Raw genomic sequence first — 19,404 nt, forward strand, 5'->3', positions numbered from 1 at the left:
TGTATTTCATACATTTATTACATGTCTCATAATGAAATAACATAAAGTTTCGTTATAACTTAATAAGTTATTGTTTTCTTAAAGTATATGTCTATAAATGCTTAATGTAGTAGTTGTGATATATTTTTGCTGTAATTGTTGCCGGATATAAATGTATGTTATGAGTCATTAATATATTAATATAAAAGTCTACTGGTTTATATTGATTTGACCCATAATACATACATTTGTGAGTTTGGGCGAGCTAATTTTCTTTTTTTTGTACTAAAATAAATGTTTTCAATTCTACCTTTTGATGATGGATAGGTTTGCAAATGTTTTAAAACTTTAAATAAGAGGTGAGCTTCTTCCCCCCCCCAAAAAGAAGGATTTTAAGGTTAGACTTGATCTAAGCATGTCTTAATCATTACCACTCAATTAAAGATCTAAGATGATTTAACTAACCACCCAATTACTTCTATATCAACTTGAACTTGAACTCGCACGCCTGCCCATACAAAGGGGGAACTGCATCAAAAGTCAATATAATATAATATGTACGTAAAAATTCTATAAATTAATAATGACGAAACTATATTATTTTATTAATTTACCAATTTCTTAATTTACAAAAAGTGTTTTTAGATTTATATATTTCAAATTATGTTTTATATAAAAAATAAGAAAAGAGTTAATTTCTAAGGTTATATATTGATTAAATTTTATAAATTCAAAATTGTTTTTATCAAATTATTTGGTGTATAAAAATTATGTATCTCAAATTTCAATGCATTTTAAGTGTAAAATAATGAGATGCCATTAAACTATTTGAAAGTGTTTTAAAATTAAATATACTCCATCGTGAATAAAAAAAATACAATACTACAGTTACAATCTATAGGTTATAATACATAAAATTTATAATAATTAATTATTAAATTATGTTTATATTGATCAGTGTAAATATTAACTAATTATTTTATCGAACTGTATCATATTTACACTGATCCAACTTAGGATTGAAATTTTTAATTTAATTTATAGAATTTCTACGGTGATTACTGTGAATGTAAATAATAACAACTCAAAATTAATGAAACATTTATGGGTGAAAGGATAATTGAATAATGATTTCAAGTAGTAAGTTATTAAATTAAAATATACTTAAATAAAACTTGTAGTAGAAGAAATTAAAAAAATAACATACCACAAAAAAAAATAGATTATAATTGGCCACACTGAGTTCGCCCTAATATTCTCCCAGGCACGAACTCCAAGGCGCCTCCAAGACCAATGCCCTTCGGCACCGGCGACGCGTTTTCTCGCCGGCGCTGGGCCCGCGTCACTGGGCCTCCTCGCCGGCTCTGCTCGTCACCTTCACCCTTTGCTTCCTGTTTCACGTTTTTCTTTATCTATTACCGGTTCATTTTTTGTGGATTGTCGGACGTGTTAGATCCCGGCGGATGCTACGACGGAGACAAGAGCTTCGACTCTTCGTTGGGCTTCTTCCGGTGGTCTTCCCTACCGGTTTGGCCCTTCCTCCAGCGATGGTCGAGAGGATTCTCTCGCCGCCGCCGCTCTGCTACGGGCTTCGGGTTCAGATCCCGTAGTACCTCTGTATGGTTACCGTCGGTCAAGTCAAGCTGTCGACTTGGTCCAAATCTTTCAACCGCGTATGGAGCTTCGTTTACAACTGCCTAACTCAATCTCTCCGTCACTGGAAAGACTTGAGTCACACGGGCCACCGTGCCTTGCTGCTCCTCATCTCACCGGTACCAGATCTCAAAGCACCACAAGTTCAGATCCGAATCTCTTCGGTGATGCTTCAGTTTCTCCAGCCTATAAAGTGATGCTCTCTTCCCCCCGTGGTTCATCCTCGACAGTGGTATGATTCCGCTCCGGCGACCACCTGGTTGGTGCCGATGTACGGTACGTTTCTCCTCGGGTTGTGTTGACAACGCTTTACAAATTGATATCCACTTTAACTTGGGCCTGTCCCAGTTGTGGAATGGAACCTGTCAGCCCAAGGAACTTCCTGACAAGACCCAAATATTTAGAAAAAAATGAGATCCAGCAATTTGTGGCGTCTGGGTATTGGGCTAGGTTTTCAGAGATTCCGGTTGGGTTTACCGGGATCTCACCTCGGTGTATACTGTCATATCTTTTCTCTAGGAAGAAATTACCCCTGGATTCAGGGAACACAGTTCTATTTTGGAAATCCTCTTCTTCCAAAGAGAAATCTCTATCAGCACATCCTCTTCCTATGGCAAGAGGTACTTTTTTGGATTTGTGGCCGAGTGTTTGTTTCAGTTTCTGCATCGTTTTGTTATCTTGCGGAGCGGTTTCTACGGGACCAGAAGATACAAGCGAGACTATCTTGGTAGTTCTCGTAGATGGGGTCTGGACTCCAACGTTACTTGTGACTATTCTCCAGCTCTCCGACATTGTCGTGAAGTTTTTACCGACGTATTCGAGCATCGTCTCGAATTCGCTGTCATCTTCTTCTGAAAACCTATCTTGTTTAGCTTATTTATATGTTGTAGTTTATGCTTATTGCCAAAAAGGATGGATAATTCCCTTTTGCCCTTGTATTGAAGAAGATCAATATTGAATGAAAGTCAGTTTGTGTTCAAAAAAAAAACACCACAAAATTGGAGTAATTATCTCCAGTGTTTCTGTATAGTACTAAGACAAACGTAGGAAGCCTTGAATAGCAAGCTATCAACAACGCTGAAACTTTTCTAATCTAATGTTTTGGTCTAAGTTGCTCAAAAAAAAAATGTTTTGGTCTTCTTCTCTGCTGTTACTTTTCTTTTAGACTTTGAATCATCTATCTCCTCTCGGTCTATCAAATGCTCGTACTCTTCAAGACTTGCAAGTGGAGATTTACGTTTTAGTTTTTCTTTCTTTTTCTTGTTACCACCAAGATCATCACCACCACCATAATCATCATCAACATCCTCACCATCAAGCATATCCATTTCTGTGTCCATCTTTGCATCACTCGCATCCGCCACAAGCTCATCATCATCATCATCATCATCATCATCATCATCATCATCATCATCATCATCATCATCGCCAACTACTTTATCTAGATCATCATAATCATATTCATCATCATCCAACATATTCTCAATCTCCTCATTGTGACTCTCATCACCAGCCTCGAATTCAACATCACTATCGTAGGTTTCCCCCTTCACCATCACCATCATTCACATCGTAAAGTTCTTCAGCAGCTTGTTCTTCAGGTAGCTTCTTCCTCTTCTTCTTTTTGTTTGATTGTTTTGTACTACTCATCTTGTTCACATAGAACTTATGGAAGACTAGATCTTCAGGAGACACATCCTCTTCTGCTAACTTGATAATCTCAGATCCAATCATATGGTTTGACATTTCAAGATGCACATAAAGAAGAAGAAAAAAAGCATTACAGGTGAGTAGATAATTAAACGCAATGTTCAGAAAAATCGCGGTGGTTAGGCGCCAGGATAATTTAAATTGATTTTTTGAATGCGTAAACTGATTCTTTTTTAAAAATCGGTTTTAGAAAACTTGATTTGCCATTGAGTAACATGAGAAACCCATCGATAAACCTAGTCCATTATTAATAGTAAACTTTAGAGATAACACATAAATTTTCAATAGTGTTCTAATGGCATCACTCTTTATGTGTTAACATCATTAATCAAGATAACTAAAGAAACAAGATTCTTGCATATATTCATGTAACCAACCTGCAAGACTCTTTTGGAGATACCATTTCCTTTATTATCCTTTTGGTTGTAACTAATGAAACAAAACTCATATGATGAAGCATTAGGAGTTACCAGTTTAAAATTAAAGCACCAGCGTCAGGGATTGAATTATATCATCTGCCTCGTCAGTGGAAATATATGGAAAAGCTTTGTTAAACTCCCTGCAATAAAAGGATTAATCAGGTGAGCTGTAAAGTCTCAAAGCTCTGTTAAATTGCATAAGGTATGCAAAAAATAAAAACACATCAGGACTAACCGTCAGTAGAGCTGATAGGATTCTGGAATCCAACTCAAAGGAAGACATTTGGGGGCAGTAGAAGTCTCAAAAATTACAAATAGTCCGAGAAGACCGTCAAAATAAGCTTCAATTTTGCACTCATATATAGACTTTAGACGCCAGTTATATTACCTTAAATAGAGCAAAGTAATACATCAATCAGGCGTTTTGCCACCTTTGGATTATCTCCTTTGTGGCTCAATCGAATCTGACTCAAAAAGTTGACCTGTGAAATTTACAATGGCTAGTAAGCATGCATGGCTGAAGATAACAATTTGATAATTTCAGTAGGCGATAAGCGTGAATGAGGACAATAAAGCGTGGTACTTTGCACGTACGTAACCTAAGATGAGGACGAAAGAGAAAGGAATCAACTTCATCAATCCACCACAGCCTGCAGAAAACTTAACTTACGTTTTAAGCGAAAGAGAAGAACCCAAACAACCAAATATATATGTTAAAAGCCATAAAGATTGAAATGCCGCAGCTACATATTAGGATATCAGCGAAAAGATTTGTTAGGTGAGTAATCAGCATTAGATGCACTCTTGTTTTGAGGATCTCCCAACTGTGAAAAGTAAACAATTAAAGGGATCACACAGTTGATAAAATTTGATTACATATAAATATTCCGAAGAATAATTGACACAAGCAAGTTTCGCTCCTGTTCTGATTTGCTTGTCAACATGAAATATATAGTCTGAAACCAACAACAAATAACAATTACTGTGGTAAAGATTCGGACCATGCAAAATAACCCATCAAATCTATTAGCAACCAGACAACTACCATGAAATCTTGCATCATCCAGTAGGCAGAACTACATTTTATATTACTCAAATGTCTAATATGAATATATATTATAAGTTATAACTCATCAAGACTCAAAACCTGGAGAAGTGTGCTTAGTAATGAAGCTAGGGGGTGCAGAGTGGTATTTAAGCTGGTAAAAGGATATACCTTTGAGGTCACCATTCCTTCCTGCAATGAACATCTCCAACCAAGTCAGCAAGTAGATAACACAAATGAGACATCAACATCAACTAAAGTAAACCTAGACATACCCAATAAGAAATCAAGAGACCTAATGTTAGCAATGGGATTCTTTCAAACCATGATCTCCAAGGCAGTGATTTTATCAGCCACCGTCCTTGACTTCTCAGAGCAGGGATCGCCATCTTCATATCTCCACTCCACTCCTAACTCCTAACTCCCTCTTCTTCTCCACCTCCCCTCCTTGTTCGTCCAGTTACCTCCTCCGCCTAAAACCTTCTCCTCAAGCTCCTCTGCATCATTGTACCACTCCAAGCTCAATAAACTCGCTTTTACTAACGGTAACTTAGGTAAAATCTTGAAATTTTCGAAAAGTTTTGTCTTAAAAGGCACTGTTCTCATCGTCTACACACACACACAAAAATCAGTCTTTGGCTTCTTCTTTGTGTCTACTTGTGTAACCTTGTTCTGTTATTGTTCTTCTGAGCATTGGTGAAGAGATAGTATCTGTGCATCACCTGGGGGTACTTGATGCTTGTCATGTTGCAACTGGGCTCAGCAACTCTCAACTCCAGCTATGGAACTCTGCATCCAACCGGTAACTTAGAACATTTGAGGCACAGCCGGATAAAACATTCTCTTTGACATCAAATTTAAAATAGTCAATATACATAAATTTAGTGATCTATAAGTTATAAAAAAAAAACTATTTAACGTTATACTAAAATATTTTTACTTTCCAAAATCTAAGGATGGACCATGAATGGAGGGTGTCCAACTGTCTGTCCTGTCACCATCAGTCTAGAGTTGGATCATCGACATGGAACAATCACATCATTGACAGCGGAAGGGATGGATGGACAGATAATTGTAACAAGTAACAATGATATCCATAAGGTCACATGTTGTAGGAACTTACAGGGGGGTCACACTGGAAAGATATGTGTGCTCTGGAAAGCAGCCAGCAGTGAGGCAACGACAATTTGGTAGTCAGTCTGTTGGGTCCTCAAATTCGACCACAATATGGCTGCACATGCTTGAAGAAGATCCTCTCTTGTGGAAGCTCTTTACGTGGTGCCTTTTTCAAGCGAGTTTGCTTGCAACCGGTAAAGCCGGTCCTGGTACTATCACATAAGAGCTTTGCTTGAATTCGATAGACACTAGCTCTCAAGTATGTTCTTTGCAATAGAGCAAGAAAGAAAGAAAATTGCTCAGCTCACATGGTAGAGCTGGTCCTGGTAGCAAAGTAAAACATTGGTTCTGGACTCCCGAAATTTTAAGGGAATATATATATAACTGCCAAATTGTTTAAATTTTTTTCAAAGTTCTTACTAAATATTCTTTGCCTTTAAAATCTGAGGACCAGCCTTGCACATGGATTTACATAGAATTAGCTTATGCTTTTGAAATGCACATCCATGCATGGTTAAAATGGCTAAGTTCAGTGGTCATACAACAAGTGTTCTATGTATATTCCAATAAGTTTTTTTTTTTTGAACACCATATTCCAATAAGTTGTACCGTCACTTCAGCAGCTGGAGACGAGACTTCGGGGGTTCTATAATGTTTTTGGAATAGATTCCACTATCTTCCGTCACATAAGAATATAAACGACAATTCAAATTATAAACATATATTTAGAAACGAGTATGTATGTATGACTACGTAATACAACCTCAAAGAATCTAAACATTTATTATGTGGCTTCGAATCCTAAATAAGTTAAACTCCAAACATGACCTTTTATATGTACTAGAGCTTGAGTTCGAGATCTTTTGAACACCGTCCTTCTTCTCCATCCACTTCCATCGACGCATCGTTATGTCTCTTTGGTTTTGAGGGAGTCTCAGGCTGTCGCGAGGGTTGTCCTGACTCTACCGATGGACCAACCTTTTGTGGCTTGGGAGGAAGATGACCACCACTTTGATTCACTTGATACGGAGCTCTAGCCACAGCCCTGAAAAATTCAAACACACCCAAAAACTTGTAAGTTATGTTGTTCTTGTACTATATAGAAGCATCAAAACCATATAGTATTTGTATAGAACCATAGTTAAGGTTTGGTTTTATGCTTCAAGTTTAATTTACCTGTCTTTTCGTTTAGCAAAGAAACGATGAAGAGAGGCTCTTCTTGCAATGCGTTCCACGACTTGATGTTGCTGTCCTGTTTGATGATCATCGTTGTTGGTCCCGGAACTCGTTGGCTCGTTCAGATCAGGAATCACAACGTTGGTTTTGTTGCTCATGTTCATGTCTAGATTCTGAGTGTTTTTTGAATCAACAGCAACATGATGTGCCTCTCTCGCTGCTGCCATTATCTCCTTTGCTTTGTCTTCAGGAAACTCGTCGTAAACCATAACTTTTCCGCGGAAGAATATGGTCAACTGGGAGTTTCCAGGCTCCGGTACTACTAAGCTTGCTGGTTCACTGAAACCAAACCAAACCAAACCAAACCATTGTTACATTGTTCAAAATCCACACATCTATACATACACACGTTTTGACACTTCTCTAGTTTATTTCCAACAAAATGTATAAAGCCAAGACTTTTATTTAATACCACAAGAGATCAAGCCCATATATGTATGTACCTTAGATCGACAAATCTGGGTTTGCCTCCGGAAGAAGTAGAGGCTTCACCTACTAAAACCTTCTGAGACAAAGCGAAGGGTCTGGTTTCAGAAATGTCTGCCTTCTTTATCTCATTTTGTTGTCCTATAACCAAAAAAAACACCAAATTTACTTAAAATGAAGATTGAAAAATTAGATTAATTAAAATTTCTATATTCATCTTCAAACTAAAATATGTTAAAATTTTCTGATTTTACATTTAAACAAAAAAAAACGAATATTTAATATACTTTTCCCTCGTTTGTAAGCCAATATCTATTACGCAACTGAATAAAGAAACAAAAACAAAACTGGGTCTTTGTCGGCGGCGGCCGTCAGAGGAGGAGAGAAAGACATACCACTGAGATCGGATTTTCTGACGAGTTCAAGATCGAGGTTTCGAGACAACCCTATATCAATATTCCCCAAATTACCCTTTTCCTTCAAGTAGCGGCTGAACAAACTACATCTCCGGGAAAAACTAGACTTCTCCGGTGCTTTTCCGTTCGACATACTGCGATGAGATTGCAACAACTCGAATGGTTTCAACACGTTAAAATCGAAGAGTACAACTTACAAGCGGATAAATGAGTTATTTATGCCAATATGTTTCTGTGGCTTTAAGCTTTCGCGAATATAATATTAAGTCAAACAAATAACGTGTTTTTTTAATAATTTGTTTATTATTTTTAATGGAGTGACAGTGATCTGTGGCAATAAATAAGATTTGGCACGAGGCTATTTCCACCTAACATGCATGCACAATTGTTAGTAGACTAATTCAATTTACTAGAGATGATTTATGATGGGTTAAGTTAGACTAGGTCGTATCTAGAAAAGATAAATGGGTAAGGTCATATCACTGTAGATAATTTTTTCTTCTTTCTTTTTCGTTCTCTCTCTAGGATCCTTCACGAAGAATAGATCGAGATAAAGCTCCTTTGATTGTCGCCCGTTCTTTTGGCGACTCTGCCTCTGGTATACTCGGTCAGTTCGACGAGTATAGCCGGCTTTTGCTTCCGGTGGCTTGCGGTCTTTTCGACGGAGCTTTCCGGCTTTTGACTCCGCGTTGCGCTCTTTTCGATGGCGACGGCGGCTTTACTTCGGGGTTCTCCCGGTTCGTTGATCGATGTTTTCCGTTCTTCTGTGCCCAATCGCCTCTCTTTCCTCAGCCTCGATGTCATCGCTTCCTCTCCTCGTCCCGAGCCGGTTCATCTTCGCGCTTCTATCTATCATTAAACGTGACAGTTTTCTAGCAGGAAGATCGAAGGTAGTGGGATCGATTGTAGCCGATTAGTTCTTCTGGAAACATAGATCTGGTGTGCGGCTTGTACAACCGTGAAGATGGTTCCTTAGTGAGCTGCTCTTCATCGGTAAGGCTCTGCTTGACGGCGGAGTTTCGTCGAGTCTCCCCTCTTCACCGGTGGAAGGCGGTCCGCTCTCTCCTTGACGCGTGTTTCAGGATGCTGGACGTTCGTCCATGTGGTGGGACGCCTGGAAGCCTTCCTCAACGGGTTTTCTCCTTTTGGGCTTACGGCCCAAGGAGTTTATTATGTTTGGGCCTGTAGTTTGGGCCTTTGTTTGTTTGTTATGTTGGGCTTGGTCCAGTTTGTACTATGACCCGTTTAATAAAATTCCAGTAGAAAAAAAAAAGACTAGGTCCTATTCCGTCTAAAACATAAAAAGAAAATTTTATACTCGTAATTTATTATACCACTTTTTAATATTTTAAAATTTTATATAATTTTTTTGAACGTTATTTTTTTAGCAAGAAATCTTAATGCATTAAAAAATAAAGAGTTTAGAGGTTTAGAACTAGATGGGTTGCTAGACAAGTCTTTGCAAGCCCATTAGCCTGTCCATTATACAAATGAGAAATGAAAAAAAAAGACAAGATATGAATGGAGAGTTTAAAGACGAAGATAGATTGGTAGATATAGAACTCCATAGAGCTCCATCGATCGCCGGCGAGAAAAGATAGCTCTGACGAGCTCTTAAGAGTCTGTGCAAAGACATATATGTTGGTAGTTGAGTGAAGTCGTGTGGAGCAGTGCCTAGGGGTGGGCATTTTACCCGAAATCCAAAGTGGCATCCGAATCCGATCCGAAAAACCCGAACCGAAATCCGAACCGAAGTAGCAAAATATCCGAACGGATATTGAATTAGGAGAGATTGGATATCCGAACCCGAACGGGTAATATCCGAACCCGAATGGATATCCGAAAATAACCGAACATATGATAATTAATCTTATATTTATAGTTTACATCTTTCATTTTATATAAAATATTTATATTGATACTACACATACTTTAATTTCATATGATATACATACAATTACGTAGAAGATGATTTGCTATTCGCTTAAAATGCATGTCAAACTTCTTATTTCAGCAATTAACAAAAAGTTACATCCAAAATTTAAAAACAATAACCAAATTAATGTCTTTTTAGTTTGAAAATGTTATGTCCAAATATATTAACCATGCAATCTATTAAAAATAAAAAATAGTTAAGTGAAAAATTATATATTTAAATACAAGAAATTTGAGAAATGAAAATTTTCATTTTTTTTTCTTCAAAATCTAAATATCCGAACCCGATCCGAAATAACCGAAACCGAACTTAAAATACCCGAACCCGACCCGAAGTACAGAAATACCCGAACGGGTTCTACACCTCTATACCGAAATACCCGAAAATCCGAAATACCCGACCCGAACCCGAACGGGTACCCGAACGCCCACCCCTAGCAGTGCCTCTCTAATGGCAAAAGCCTACCCCATGCAAGAAGAGGAGACAAATTGTTGGACGTAAGATCCTCGATTCAACTCCACAGATGCCAGATCAGTGAAAATCCAAGCTAATCCCGTCGATTTGTGGTCGGTTCTCCAAGAGGCGTCGGTGTTGCAGTAGATCTCATGTTCGATGAGGGCATATGGTTGTGGAGGAAAAGGAATCATAGGGCGTGGGGAAGAGTGAAACGATTGGGCAGATTCCCATTCTTTGAGTGCTAAAATTGCTTTAAGAAAAGTTTCATGGGGGATTGGGATCGACTGTCGAAGATGAGTTGGTTCCTTGAATTCCATAGTGTCCAACAGATCCAAGGGAAGGTGTTTCCAGTGAAGCCATATGGTGAGAGAGGAGTCAACGCTAGGGATTCACAGAGAATATCAAAAAAACTCGAGGCTTGAAAGGCGTTTAACGGGGAGTTCCACGGACCTTGGCTCCACACATCTTTGGCGAATTGGCAATGGAAGAGAATGTGAGAGATAGATTTTTCTTCTCCGCATCTAGGACAGTTTGTGTTGGATAAAATGCCTCTCATGCGAAGGTTATCGCCTGTTGGGAAAGCTTGGTTTCCCACTTTCCAAAGAAAGAACTTCTGTTTTGGTGAAAGGGGAGGATTCCAAATAAGTTGCTTCCAGTTACGTGTATTCCCTGTCAAGAGTCTTTGAATCGATTGGTATTTTTGTTATTGGATGGAGTAGTAACCTGATTTTGCTGTGTACATTCCAGATTTGTTGAGGGGCCAGATGAAGGAGTCTCGAGCGCTTAGGACAATTGGTCTTAGCGTCATGATCATCGAGGAGAGCTCAGGTAATAAATTATCAATAAGAGCTTTGTTTCACTCTTTAGTTTTTTGGTGAGAATGTCTGATACCATTAAATCTTTATATTTTATTGATACAGGACCAAAAAGTTTGATGTTAGCTTCAGGACATATCCAGAAATCAGACCAAAGGGAAGTGGTCTCACCATTACCCACTGCTTTACTCAAGTGGTTCAGTAGGAGGTCTCGGCCTAGCAGAATACTTCTCTACCCATGTGAGGTGGTCGTTGGAGTCTTGAATTTTAAAAAGGAGGTTTTGCTGTAGTATTTTCCAGCAAAATTTTAGCTAAAAGACTATATGGGTTCGTGATTAGCCTCCATTCTATTTTTACCGTCTAAAACATAAAAAAAAAATTATATTCATAATTTATTATATCAATTTTTGATATTTTAAAATTTTATATAAATTTTTGTACCTATAATTAGTATTTCTGAGTTTTAGCCCAAAAATAAAACACAGGTTACATATTTTCCACTGTAATACAGTAATAAATTAATAATAATGAATTCTAAATATTATAATAATGGTTAATCGTCTTATCAATTTATCTTTACTCTGATGGTTAAGATTAGCTGATGAAAAAAAAAAGATTAGCTAAAATATTCTAATTTATTTGATATTGATGGGCGATCAATATAAGTTTAATAAAAGAATTTGTTTTGTCACGTAAGAATTAATAAATGAATCATACATGAATTCGTCTAATTCTAAACCAAACCAACGGTTCGTTACACTTACAAGTTACAACTTCCGGCACGTTTTCCTTACGGCTGCAGCGAAATGTAAACAGAAAATAAAATTTGAAAAGAAAGAGAAAAAAGGTTGACGGCGACGTTAGTGGAAGGCGTTAACGAATTGTCCTCATCAAATCGTCGGGTCCCGAAAGTACTACTATTTACGATATTGGTGGTGGCATTTTCGTTATTAAATACATAACCAAGGGTGTTACACAAGCCATAGTCCGCGTCGGCTGATGGCCGTTTATAAATGCAATAGTGGAACCCATTTGCCACTAGTTACCAGTCGAACTTGTATTCTGTAAATCGACGAATACTTATCCCCGACAGAGTTTTTGGCACGTGAAAAATCTGTTCTGTGACTGGATGCAACCACGTGTCAAAATCTTACGGTAGACCCATATCGGTCCATGATCTGAGTTTTTCCCCTTTTTAATTTTAAAATTTTTAAAAAGGCTTCAACTATTTCCAAAATTATTGTTTTCTTTAAACTGGGACTCTCTTTAGGTTGAGGATCAGCTCTTATATGACGCTTATATGACGTAATGTAAAACAATCTTTCCAACGTAAATCGAATTAAGAGCACAAAAGAATCAATTTCTTGTAAGAAACCACTAATTGTTGCTAAAAGTGAACGTTTTTTCACCATAGCACAACCGTGCATTAGTTACAATTTCACTAGTATATCAAGAGTGTAATGAGATATCTGAATAATTGACATGTAGACCTTTCTGTTTGATGTATGTGTTTTTGAGAAAATTCAACTGCTCAAGAGTTTTGCTTAGTCCTAAATCCTAATATGTTTTTTTTTTTTTGCTCAATTAAGGTTATCCTACGACAAAGTTAAATTTTAGTCGTTTTGTTTAATGAAGGTGTGCGTTGAATTTTCGTTAAAATAAGTTCCAGCACCAACAACAAGAAACTAAAGAATTTAACATGTATGAGACGTCAAAATATCATATAACAAATGTCGTAGACGATAGTGCCAAGAAGAATAAAATCATATTCAACACAACTTGCAAGATTTTTTAATGAGAATACAATACCTTGAACTTTGAAGAGTATACCATATAATGCACATCTACAGTTGAACAACATCTCGAGTCTATATATAATAATATATACATAAACATAATATATGTTTTTAGTGATGCAATGCAATATAGAAGCATTCAAGCAGTGCTTCTTTTGCTACACAAGACCATAGCAATATTTTACATGACGATCCCTATCTATGTTACACTCCTGTAGCTAAGGTAATCCAAAAATAAATAAAATGACTGCAGATCGTATAATATACAAATTTATGTGATGTCTGATAAGCAATGTTTGTAAATGTTACCATTGGTCCATTTGACGTTTCATTCATATATAGCTACGTCATTCATATACGTTGCAAATGGTTATATGTTGAAATATAATGTAAACAGTCATTTGCATTAATGTGTGACGGCGAAATAGAGCTTTGCGTTTCCATCGTTAGTTCGTTACCCAATGGAAGTAGGTCCGTTACAAACTTTTTTTTCTTTTTGCAAAAATGTCCGTTACAAACTTACAACTAGTGATAAAGCAAACCGAATCTGACACCGACAGATACTTTGAATGTGAACAACAAAAAATTGGAACTTCTTCACAGGCTTCATACGGAATGTTAGAAACGAAAAGCATGTTTTTGAAACACATTCTGGTCCCGAGTATTCATTGAACAAGTTATTTATTTAAATTTTGTTTTAAAAATACAATCTGGGCACTAAATATTTAGCATTTTGAAATGCACGTATAACAAAACTATTATTTACACAAATGCAAGTTCTCCAAAAAAGTTAAAAAAAAAATAATTGTAAAACCAAACTTCAATATGATTATAGTTTCTTAGATCAAGTTTGGGCTTGGACACTAACATCAAATGGTAGCCATATGGGCTACTAAAATGCATAGGCATCTAGTATTCGTAATTGCTTTTGCCATTCTCAATTTTGACTCTTTCAACGACCATTCGCGCCATAAGCTCTTTATCCCCTCTCATTCAATGGATTACAAATGACAAAGAAAAAGAAAAGACAGAGCGAGAAACAAGACAGGAACAAAGAAAATTAGTAAATCACATCAGCAAAAAAAAAAGGAGAACTATTTTGGTTATTACGGAAAAAATTAAACAACTTTTTTAGAATTCCGGCGGCCTAGCACCTGTTAAGTAAATGGCCGTGGCCTGGCTAATTTGGCCGCTCATGCTATCTCTCACAGCACTTTCTGCTAACTCGTTAACCGAAGCAGAAGCATTGCTGAAATTCAAGGAATCACTAACAAACACCAAGTCTCTCGATTCTTGGACATTAGATTCAGAACCTTGCGGAGGAACACAACGATGGTTCGGATTGCTATGCAACAAAAACTCTGTTTTTGGTCTCCAAATCGAACAATTGGGTCTCACAGGAAACATTGACGTTGCACCCTTAGTCGACCTACCCGGTTTACGCACCATAAGCATAATGAACAACTCCTTCTCCGGTAAAATACCAGAGTTTAACCGATTAACCGCTCTGAAATCGATTTACTTATCAAACAATCGGTTTTCTGGTGATATCCCTCCTGATTATTTCACAAGAATGCTTTCCCTTAAGAAATTGTGGCTGTCGAACAACGAGTTCTCAGGCCACATCCCTCTCTCGCTGGCCACTACATTACCAAAACTGATGGAGCTACACCTCGAAAACAATCAATTCACTGGGATAATACCGAATTTCACCCAACCGGGTTTAGCTGATGTCAATCTCTCAAACAATCGGCTAACCGGAGAAATCCCACCCGGTTTGTCAAGATTCAAGGCGAGCAGTTTCGCGGGAAATTCTGACCTTTGTGGTGCAGAGCTAGCAACAACTTGCACGCAGCCGGGAATTTCGACTGCATCGATCTCAGCAGACGGAGACAAGAAAGATGAGTACAAGAGCAAATACTACATAGCATTCGGTACCCTAGGCATCCTTTTAATCCTTATCATATTCTTCTTATTCTTCCTAAAGAAGAGGAGGACGAGTATGCTTCGTACCTCTGAACAAGACAACAACGAGGATCAACAAATTCAGGTTAGTAGCAATACTAGAAGTGCATTTCTTTAGTATCCCGTTGGATCTATGCTTAGAGCATTTCTTTAATAGCGCGTTGGATCTATGTTTAGGCTGCTTAATATATCACCTGGCAACTTCGCAGCTTAAACACATCTAAGAGAAATCTGAAATTAAACAAACATAATTCTTGATGTGGTTTGATAGGTAACTGTTGACGGATCAAGAACTGGAGCGTCGAAGCATGGTACGCCGAGTAGTTTCCGCGAACTGAGGACAGATTTGGTGATGGTGAACAAAGAAAAAGGTGTTTTCGATTTAGACGAGTTACTAAAATCATCAGCTCACGTCCTCGGAGCTCCCAACGGCCAGCCTAACAGCGGGGGAAGCGTGGGATCCGCGTACAAGGCGGTGATCGCGAGCGGAGTCAAGGTGGTAGTGAAGCGAGTGACAGTGATGAATGAAGTGAGTATAGGCGTATTCGCACAAGAGATCAAAAACCTAGGAAGCTTGCGTCACAAGAACATACTAACGCCCCTGGCTTACCATTCCAGGCGAGACGAGAAGCTACTAGTATTCGAATTCATCCCTAATCTAAGCTTGCTTCACCGATTACGCAGCGATCAAAGCGAGGAGGATTCGCAACTAAACTGGCCTTCACGGTTTAAAATCATTCAAGGAATCGCGAGAGGGATGTGTTACCTCCACAGAGAGTTATCGTTTCTAACCTTACCTCACGGAAACCTAAAATCGAGCAACGTATTCCTCGCCGAAGACGGCGAGCCGCTGATCTCCGAGTTCGGTCTCCAGAGATTGATCAACCCCGACGCTCAATCCCAATCCCTCGCCGCGTATAGCTCTCGCGACGCAACCGTCTCTGCGAAATCCGACGTTTATAGTTTCGGAGCCGTGGTGTTTGAGATCTTGACGGGGAAGTTCCCGACGCAATACGGGGGATTGGATCCGGCCGGTGGCGGGAATCTGGCGGAGTGGATTGGCGCCGACGTGGATCTGCTGCATCCGACGGTTGTAACTGCCGCTCGCGGTGATAAAATGGCGTGGGATGAGATAGAGAATGTTTTGCGGATCGGTGTGAGGTGTATCGGAGAAGATCCAGATCGGCGACCGAGTATGATTGAAGTCGTTGAGGAACTAACGATGGATGATTCTAGCGACGACTTCATTTCTATAGAAACTTAGCTTCACCGTTGATTCTGGGATTCGATGAATTCCAACCGTTAGATTCATGTAGCACCATTTTTTTTGTTTTCATTCTCTTTTCTTTAAATTTATATATGATGAAAAAAATAGCCGAGGTTTACTTGTAACAAAAGTTTGTTTTAACGTTTTGGGCATATATGTGATGGATGCTCGATGTAGTTTTTTTTTGTACGCTAATAGTATACAAACAAAAAATAATAGCATGACAAAGGTGAATATTAACTTGTATTGCCTGGACCAAGGTCAATGTATTTGAAAAAAAAATTCAGCTAATTTGATTCCTAATACAATATATATTACCATGTAATAAGGTTAAATACAATACATACATGAAGTCCAAATAGTTTTGGCAATGATCATAATCAAGTTAAATGAAAGTGTAACACCGCCACGGATTGACAATGTGATTTTCTGTGCATTTGCATGTTAACAACATATGTTCTGCAGTCTGCAGAAAACTAAGCCAAATATTGCCATGGATTTTTTTTTGTGCTCTATTTATTATAAACGATTAGCCATGGATTTTTTTTATGTTTTTCGTCTTTTCAGCTCTCCATTGCTTACAGACACTGGAAGACAATGTCAAGACGAAGCTACATTAGTGTCGCCACGAGAAACAATTTGTTCTTTGCTCCTTTTCGAAAGCTATATGCTTAATTCGAAAATGTTGATTTTATAAATCCCTGGAGTACATTTACCGTGATGTGTTCACTTACGTGCTGCCTCTTTTATTTTAAAGTGTTCCAAATGAAATATTTAAGTATTCCAATTTAAGTTTAGTGTAAAATCATCTTAACCATTAGTGATACCATTGAAAATGTATGTTCCCAGTAGTTCTAGTAATAAAAAGGTGTTCTTAAATGAAAGCTGAGAGAGAATGTGTAGCCGTCGGCAAAAAGACAATGTGTAAATAAGATACCAAATCAATACTGTATTATTTTTTCAAATTGCTACTTCTTTTCAAATTACTCCAAGATTTTTTTTTTGTTAGCTTTCTAGGGATTTCTAAAATCAACATTTAAGAGGATAATTATTTTATAACTAGTCATTGACTAAAATTAAAAACGAAATAGTAAATTGTTAACAAATAAATGAAAACCTAACGGTGGGCATTTAAAATTAACGTTTTCCACTCATTTTTAACTGTTGATTATTTTAATCGTAATTATTAGAATATACGGATATAACAAGAAAATGATGAAAAAGACTTAGATAAATATATATACATATATATATATGATAATATATCACAGAAAATTAATCATTAATTTGAATCTGACAATCTGTAGTTGTCTTGTCTGAGTTAGAAGAAAAAAACATGGATACATTAAAGACTGAAGAATGACAGAACAGAGTGTTGAAAGAGAGGAATTCTTTTAATATAAAATAAGGTTATTCATCTGAAAAATATACTCCAAACGTGTAAATATATACTTCATTCCTCAGTTCCCCGAAATAAGTATTTTCTAGAGTATTCATACATATTAAAGAAAGAATTAATTTTTTACAATTGAATTTATTATTTATTTTACTATACATTTTCCAATAAATATAACTCATTAACTCAATATTATTCAACCAATTCAAATATTTTCAATTAATATTTCTTAAAAGTATACAATTTTCAATATTAACTACTAAAAGTACTTTCAAATTTTAGAAAATCTATAATTTTGGAACAAAAAATAAATCTAGAAAATTTTACTTTCAGGAACAGAGGGAGTAAAATTCTTTCTTTGCACACATGTATGTACGCATATCTCAGAGCATCTCCAACTCCACTCTTTTTTCACTTTAAAATAGAGTTTAGAATAAAAATGCTCCATTGATACTCTATTTTCTACTCTATAATAGAATAAACACTTTTTTTTTGTTAATAACTCCATTTTTTACTCTAAAATAAAATACCAGTGAAGCAATATCCAACTCTATTATAGAATTATTCTATTTTAAAAGAAAAATAGATTAAACCGTTGGAGATGGTCTCACGTACTGTATTCTATGTTTGAATTTCCTGAACATGTTTGTTTTTTATGAACACAAACATGCAAAAAAGGACACTTATGGGATCTACATATAGATGATACCCAAAAAATTAATCAAAAAGAAAAAGAAAATCGATTGATCACTTCTTTCTGATTTTTCTTTGTCTTGATATCAATGAATATTCTCTATCTGCAAAGACATAAGATCTAACATCAGATTTAGCATTAAAAGATGCAAAATTAATGAGGTTGAGATTCATTGTTCAAATTAACTATATTACCTGTACTTTCCTGTAAGAATCTGAGTAGGGGTAAAGTGAATCAGATCTCAAGAACAATGACTGCAACCAAAAAGAAGATGATGAAAATAGAATTAGTTCATGGACGACTTCTTTTGTTTTGAAAAGAAATAAAAAGATTTTAAACTCACAGTCAGAATCTGTTTTGACCCATGTACTCCCATCGCTACTACTTCTTCCTTCTTCTTCCTTATTCTTTAATGAAAGTTGTTGCCTGTCTTGCACGTATCTACACGTTGATGTTTCCTTTGGACAAGCTCGAGTATTAATCTTCTTGAGTAGCATTACTCTCAGAAACTGTATATATCATGTAAAAGCAATAAGGTACATGAACAAAACACTTTAACTAGTATCCGAAATGGTGTTAGGAGATTAAGTTGTACCTTCTCCATTCTCGATTCTTGAAACGTGTCTCTCAAGCCAGGGTTAGGAAGAGGAGAGTGCCCCTCTGTACATACAAACATCTTCTTGAGGAGATAAGAAACAGAGGTTTTGCTCCAATCTCTCTTAGCCTTCATCTTACTTTTACTCCCTGTAGAAATAGCTTTGCATCTCCCCAAAATAGTACTAATCGCACGCTCAATGTCTTCTTGGTTCTCATCAGAATCTCCACCACCTGAAAACGCGTTGCTGATTCGTCTATCGACTTCAAAACTCGAAGGACAATTCAAGAATCTATCCAAAGGAAGATTCTCAAGTTCTTTGTTCACATCAGACTTCCTCTTCTTGTTCTTTCTTGTCAAGAGCTTCGTCAGCTCATTTTGTAGTTTCCCAACTTCCTCGGGAGTAAAATCTTCAAGATCATCGGATAAAGAAAGATCGTGATTTCTATCTTGCGCTTTACCTTCCACGTGCATGTTAGAAGTC

The 19,404-nt window shown here is 37.1% G+C and overlaps 3 protein-coding genes and 1 pseudogene across 4 annotated transcripts; 1 reads left to right on the forward strand and 3 right to left on the reverse strand.

Moving 5' to 3' along the window:
- Positions 1–2,586: 2,586 nt before the first annotated feature.
- Positions 2,587–3,525, reverse strand: LOC103852782 (annotated as a pseudogene).
- Positions 3,526–6,609: 3,084 nt separating this feature from the next.
- Positions 6,610–8,266, reverse strand: LOC103852783 (protein TIFY 11B). The gene is made up of 4 exons (XM_009129687.3): positions 7,980–8,266; positions 7,602–7,725; positions 7,099–7,437; positions 6,610–6,967 (listed from the first exon to the last, which is right to left on the reverse strand). The coding sequence occupies exons 1-4, from the start codon at positions 8,131–8,133 to the stop codon at positions 6,763–6,765; spliced, it is 822 nt and encodes a 273-aa protein (XP_009127935.1). The 5' UTR covers positions 8,134–8,266; the 3' UTR covers positions 6,610–6,762.
- Positions 8,267–10,396: 2,130 nt separating this feature from the next.
- LOC103852784 (pollen receptor-like kinase 3) lies at positions 10,397–17,440 on the forward strand. The gene is made up of 2 exons (XM_009129688.3): positions 10,397–15,053; positions 15,240–17,440. Exons 1-2 carry the CDS (start codon positions 14,169–14,171, stop codon positions 16,230–16,232), a joined length of 1,878 nt encoding a protein of 625 aa, XP_009127936.2. The 5' UTR covers positions 10,397–14,168; the 3' UTR covers positions 16,233–17,440.
- A 217-nt stretch (positions 17,441–17,657) lies between these two features.
- LOC103852785 lies at positions 17,658–19,404 on the reverse strand. Of its 2 annotated transcripts, XM_033285362.1 has the most exons (4): positions 18,921–19,404; positions 18,669–18,834; positions 18,520–18,579; positions 17,658–18,428 (listed from the first exon to the last, which is right to left on the reverse strand). In XM_033285362.1, exons 1-3 carry the CDS (start codon positions 19,392–19,394, stop codon positions 18,560–18,562), a joined length of 660 nt encoding a protein of 219 aa, XP_033141253.1. In that variant the 5' UTR covers positions 19,395–19,404; the 3' UTR covers positions 17,658–18,428; positions 18,520–18,559. The 2 variants fall into 2 exon arrangements, with proteins under 2 accessions (XP_033141253.1, XP_033141252.1); XM_033285361.1 differs by having other exon boundaries at positions 18,520–18,834.

This window comes from Brassica rapa, chromosome A02 (genome assembly GCF_000309985.2).
Source record: "Brassica rapa cultivar Chiifu-401-42 chromosome A02, CAAS_Brap_v3.01, whole genome shotgun sequence".
Lineage (NCBI taxonomy): Eukaryota > Viridiplantae > Streptophyta > Magnoliopsida > Brassicales > Brassicaceae > Brassica > Brassica rapa.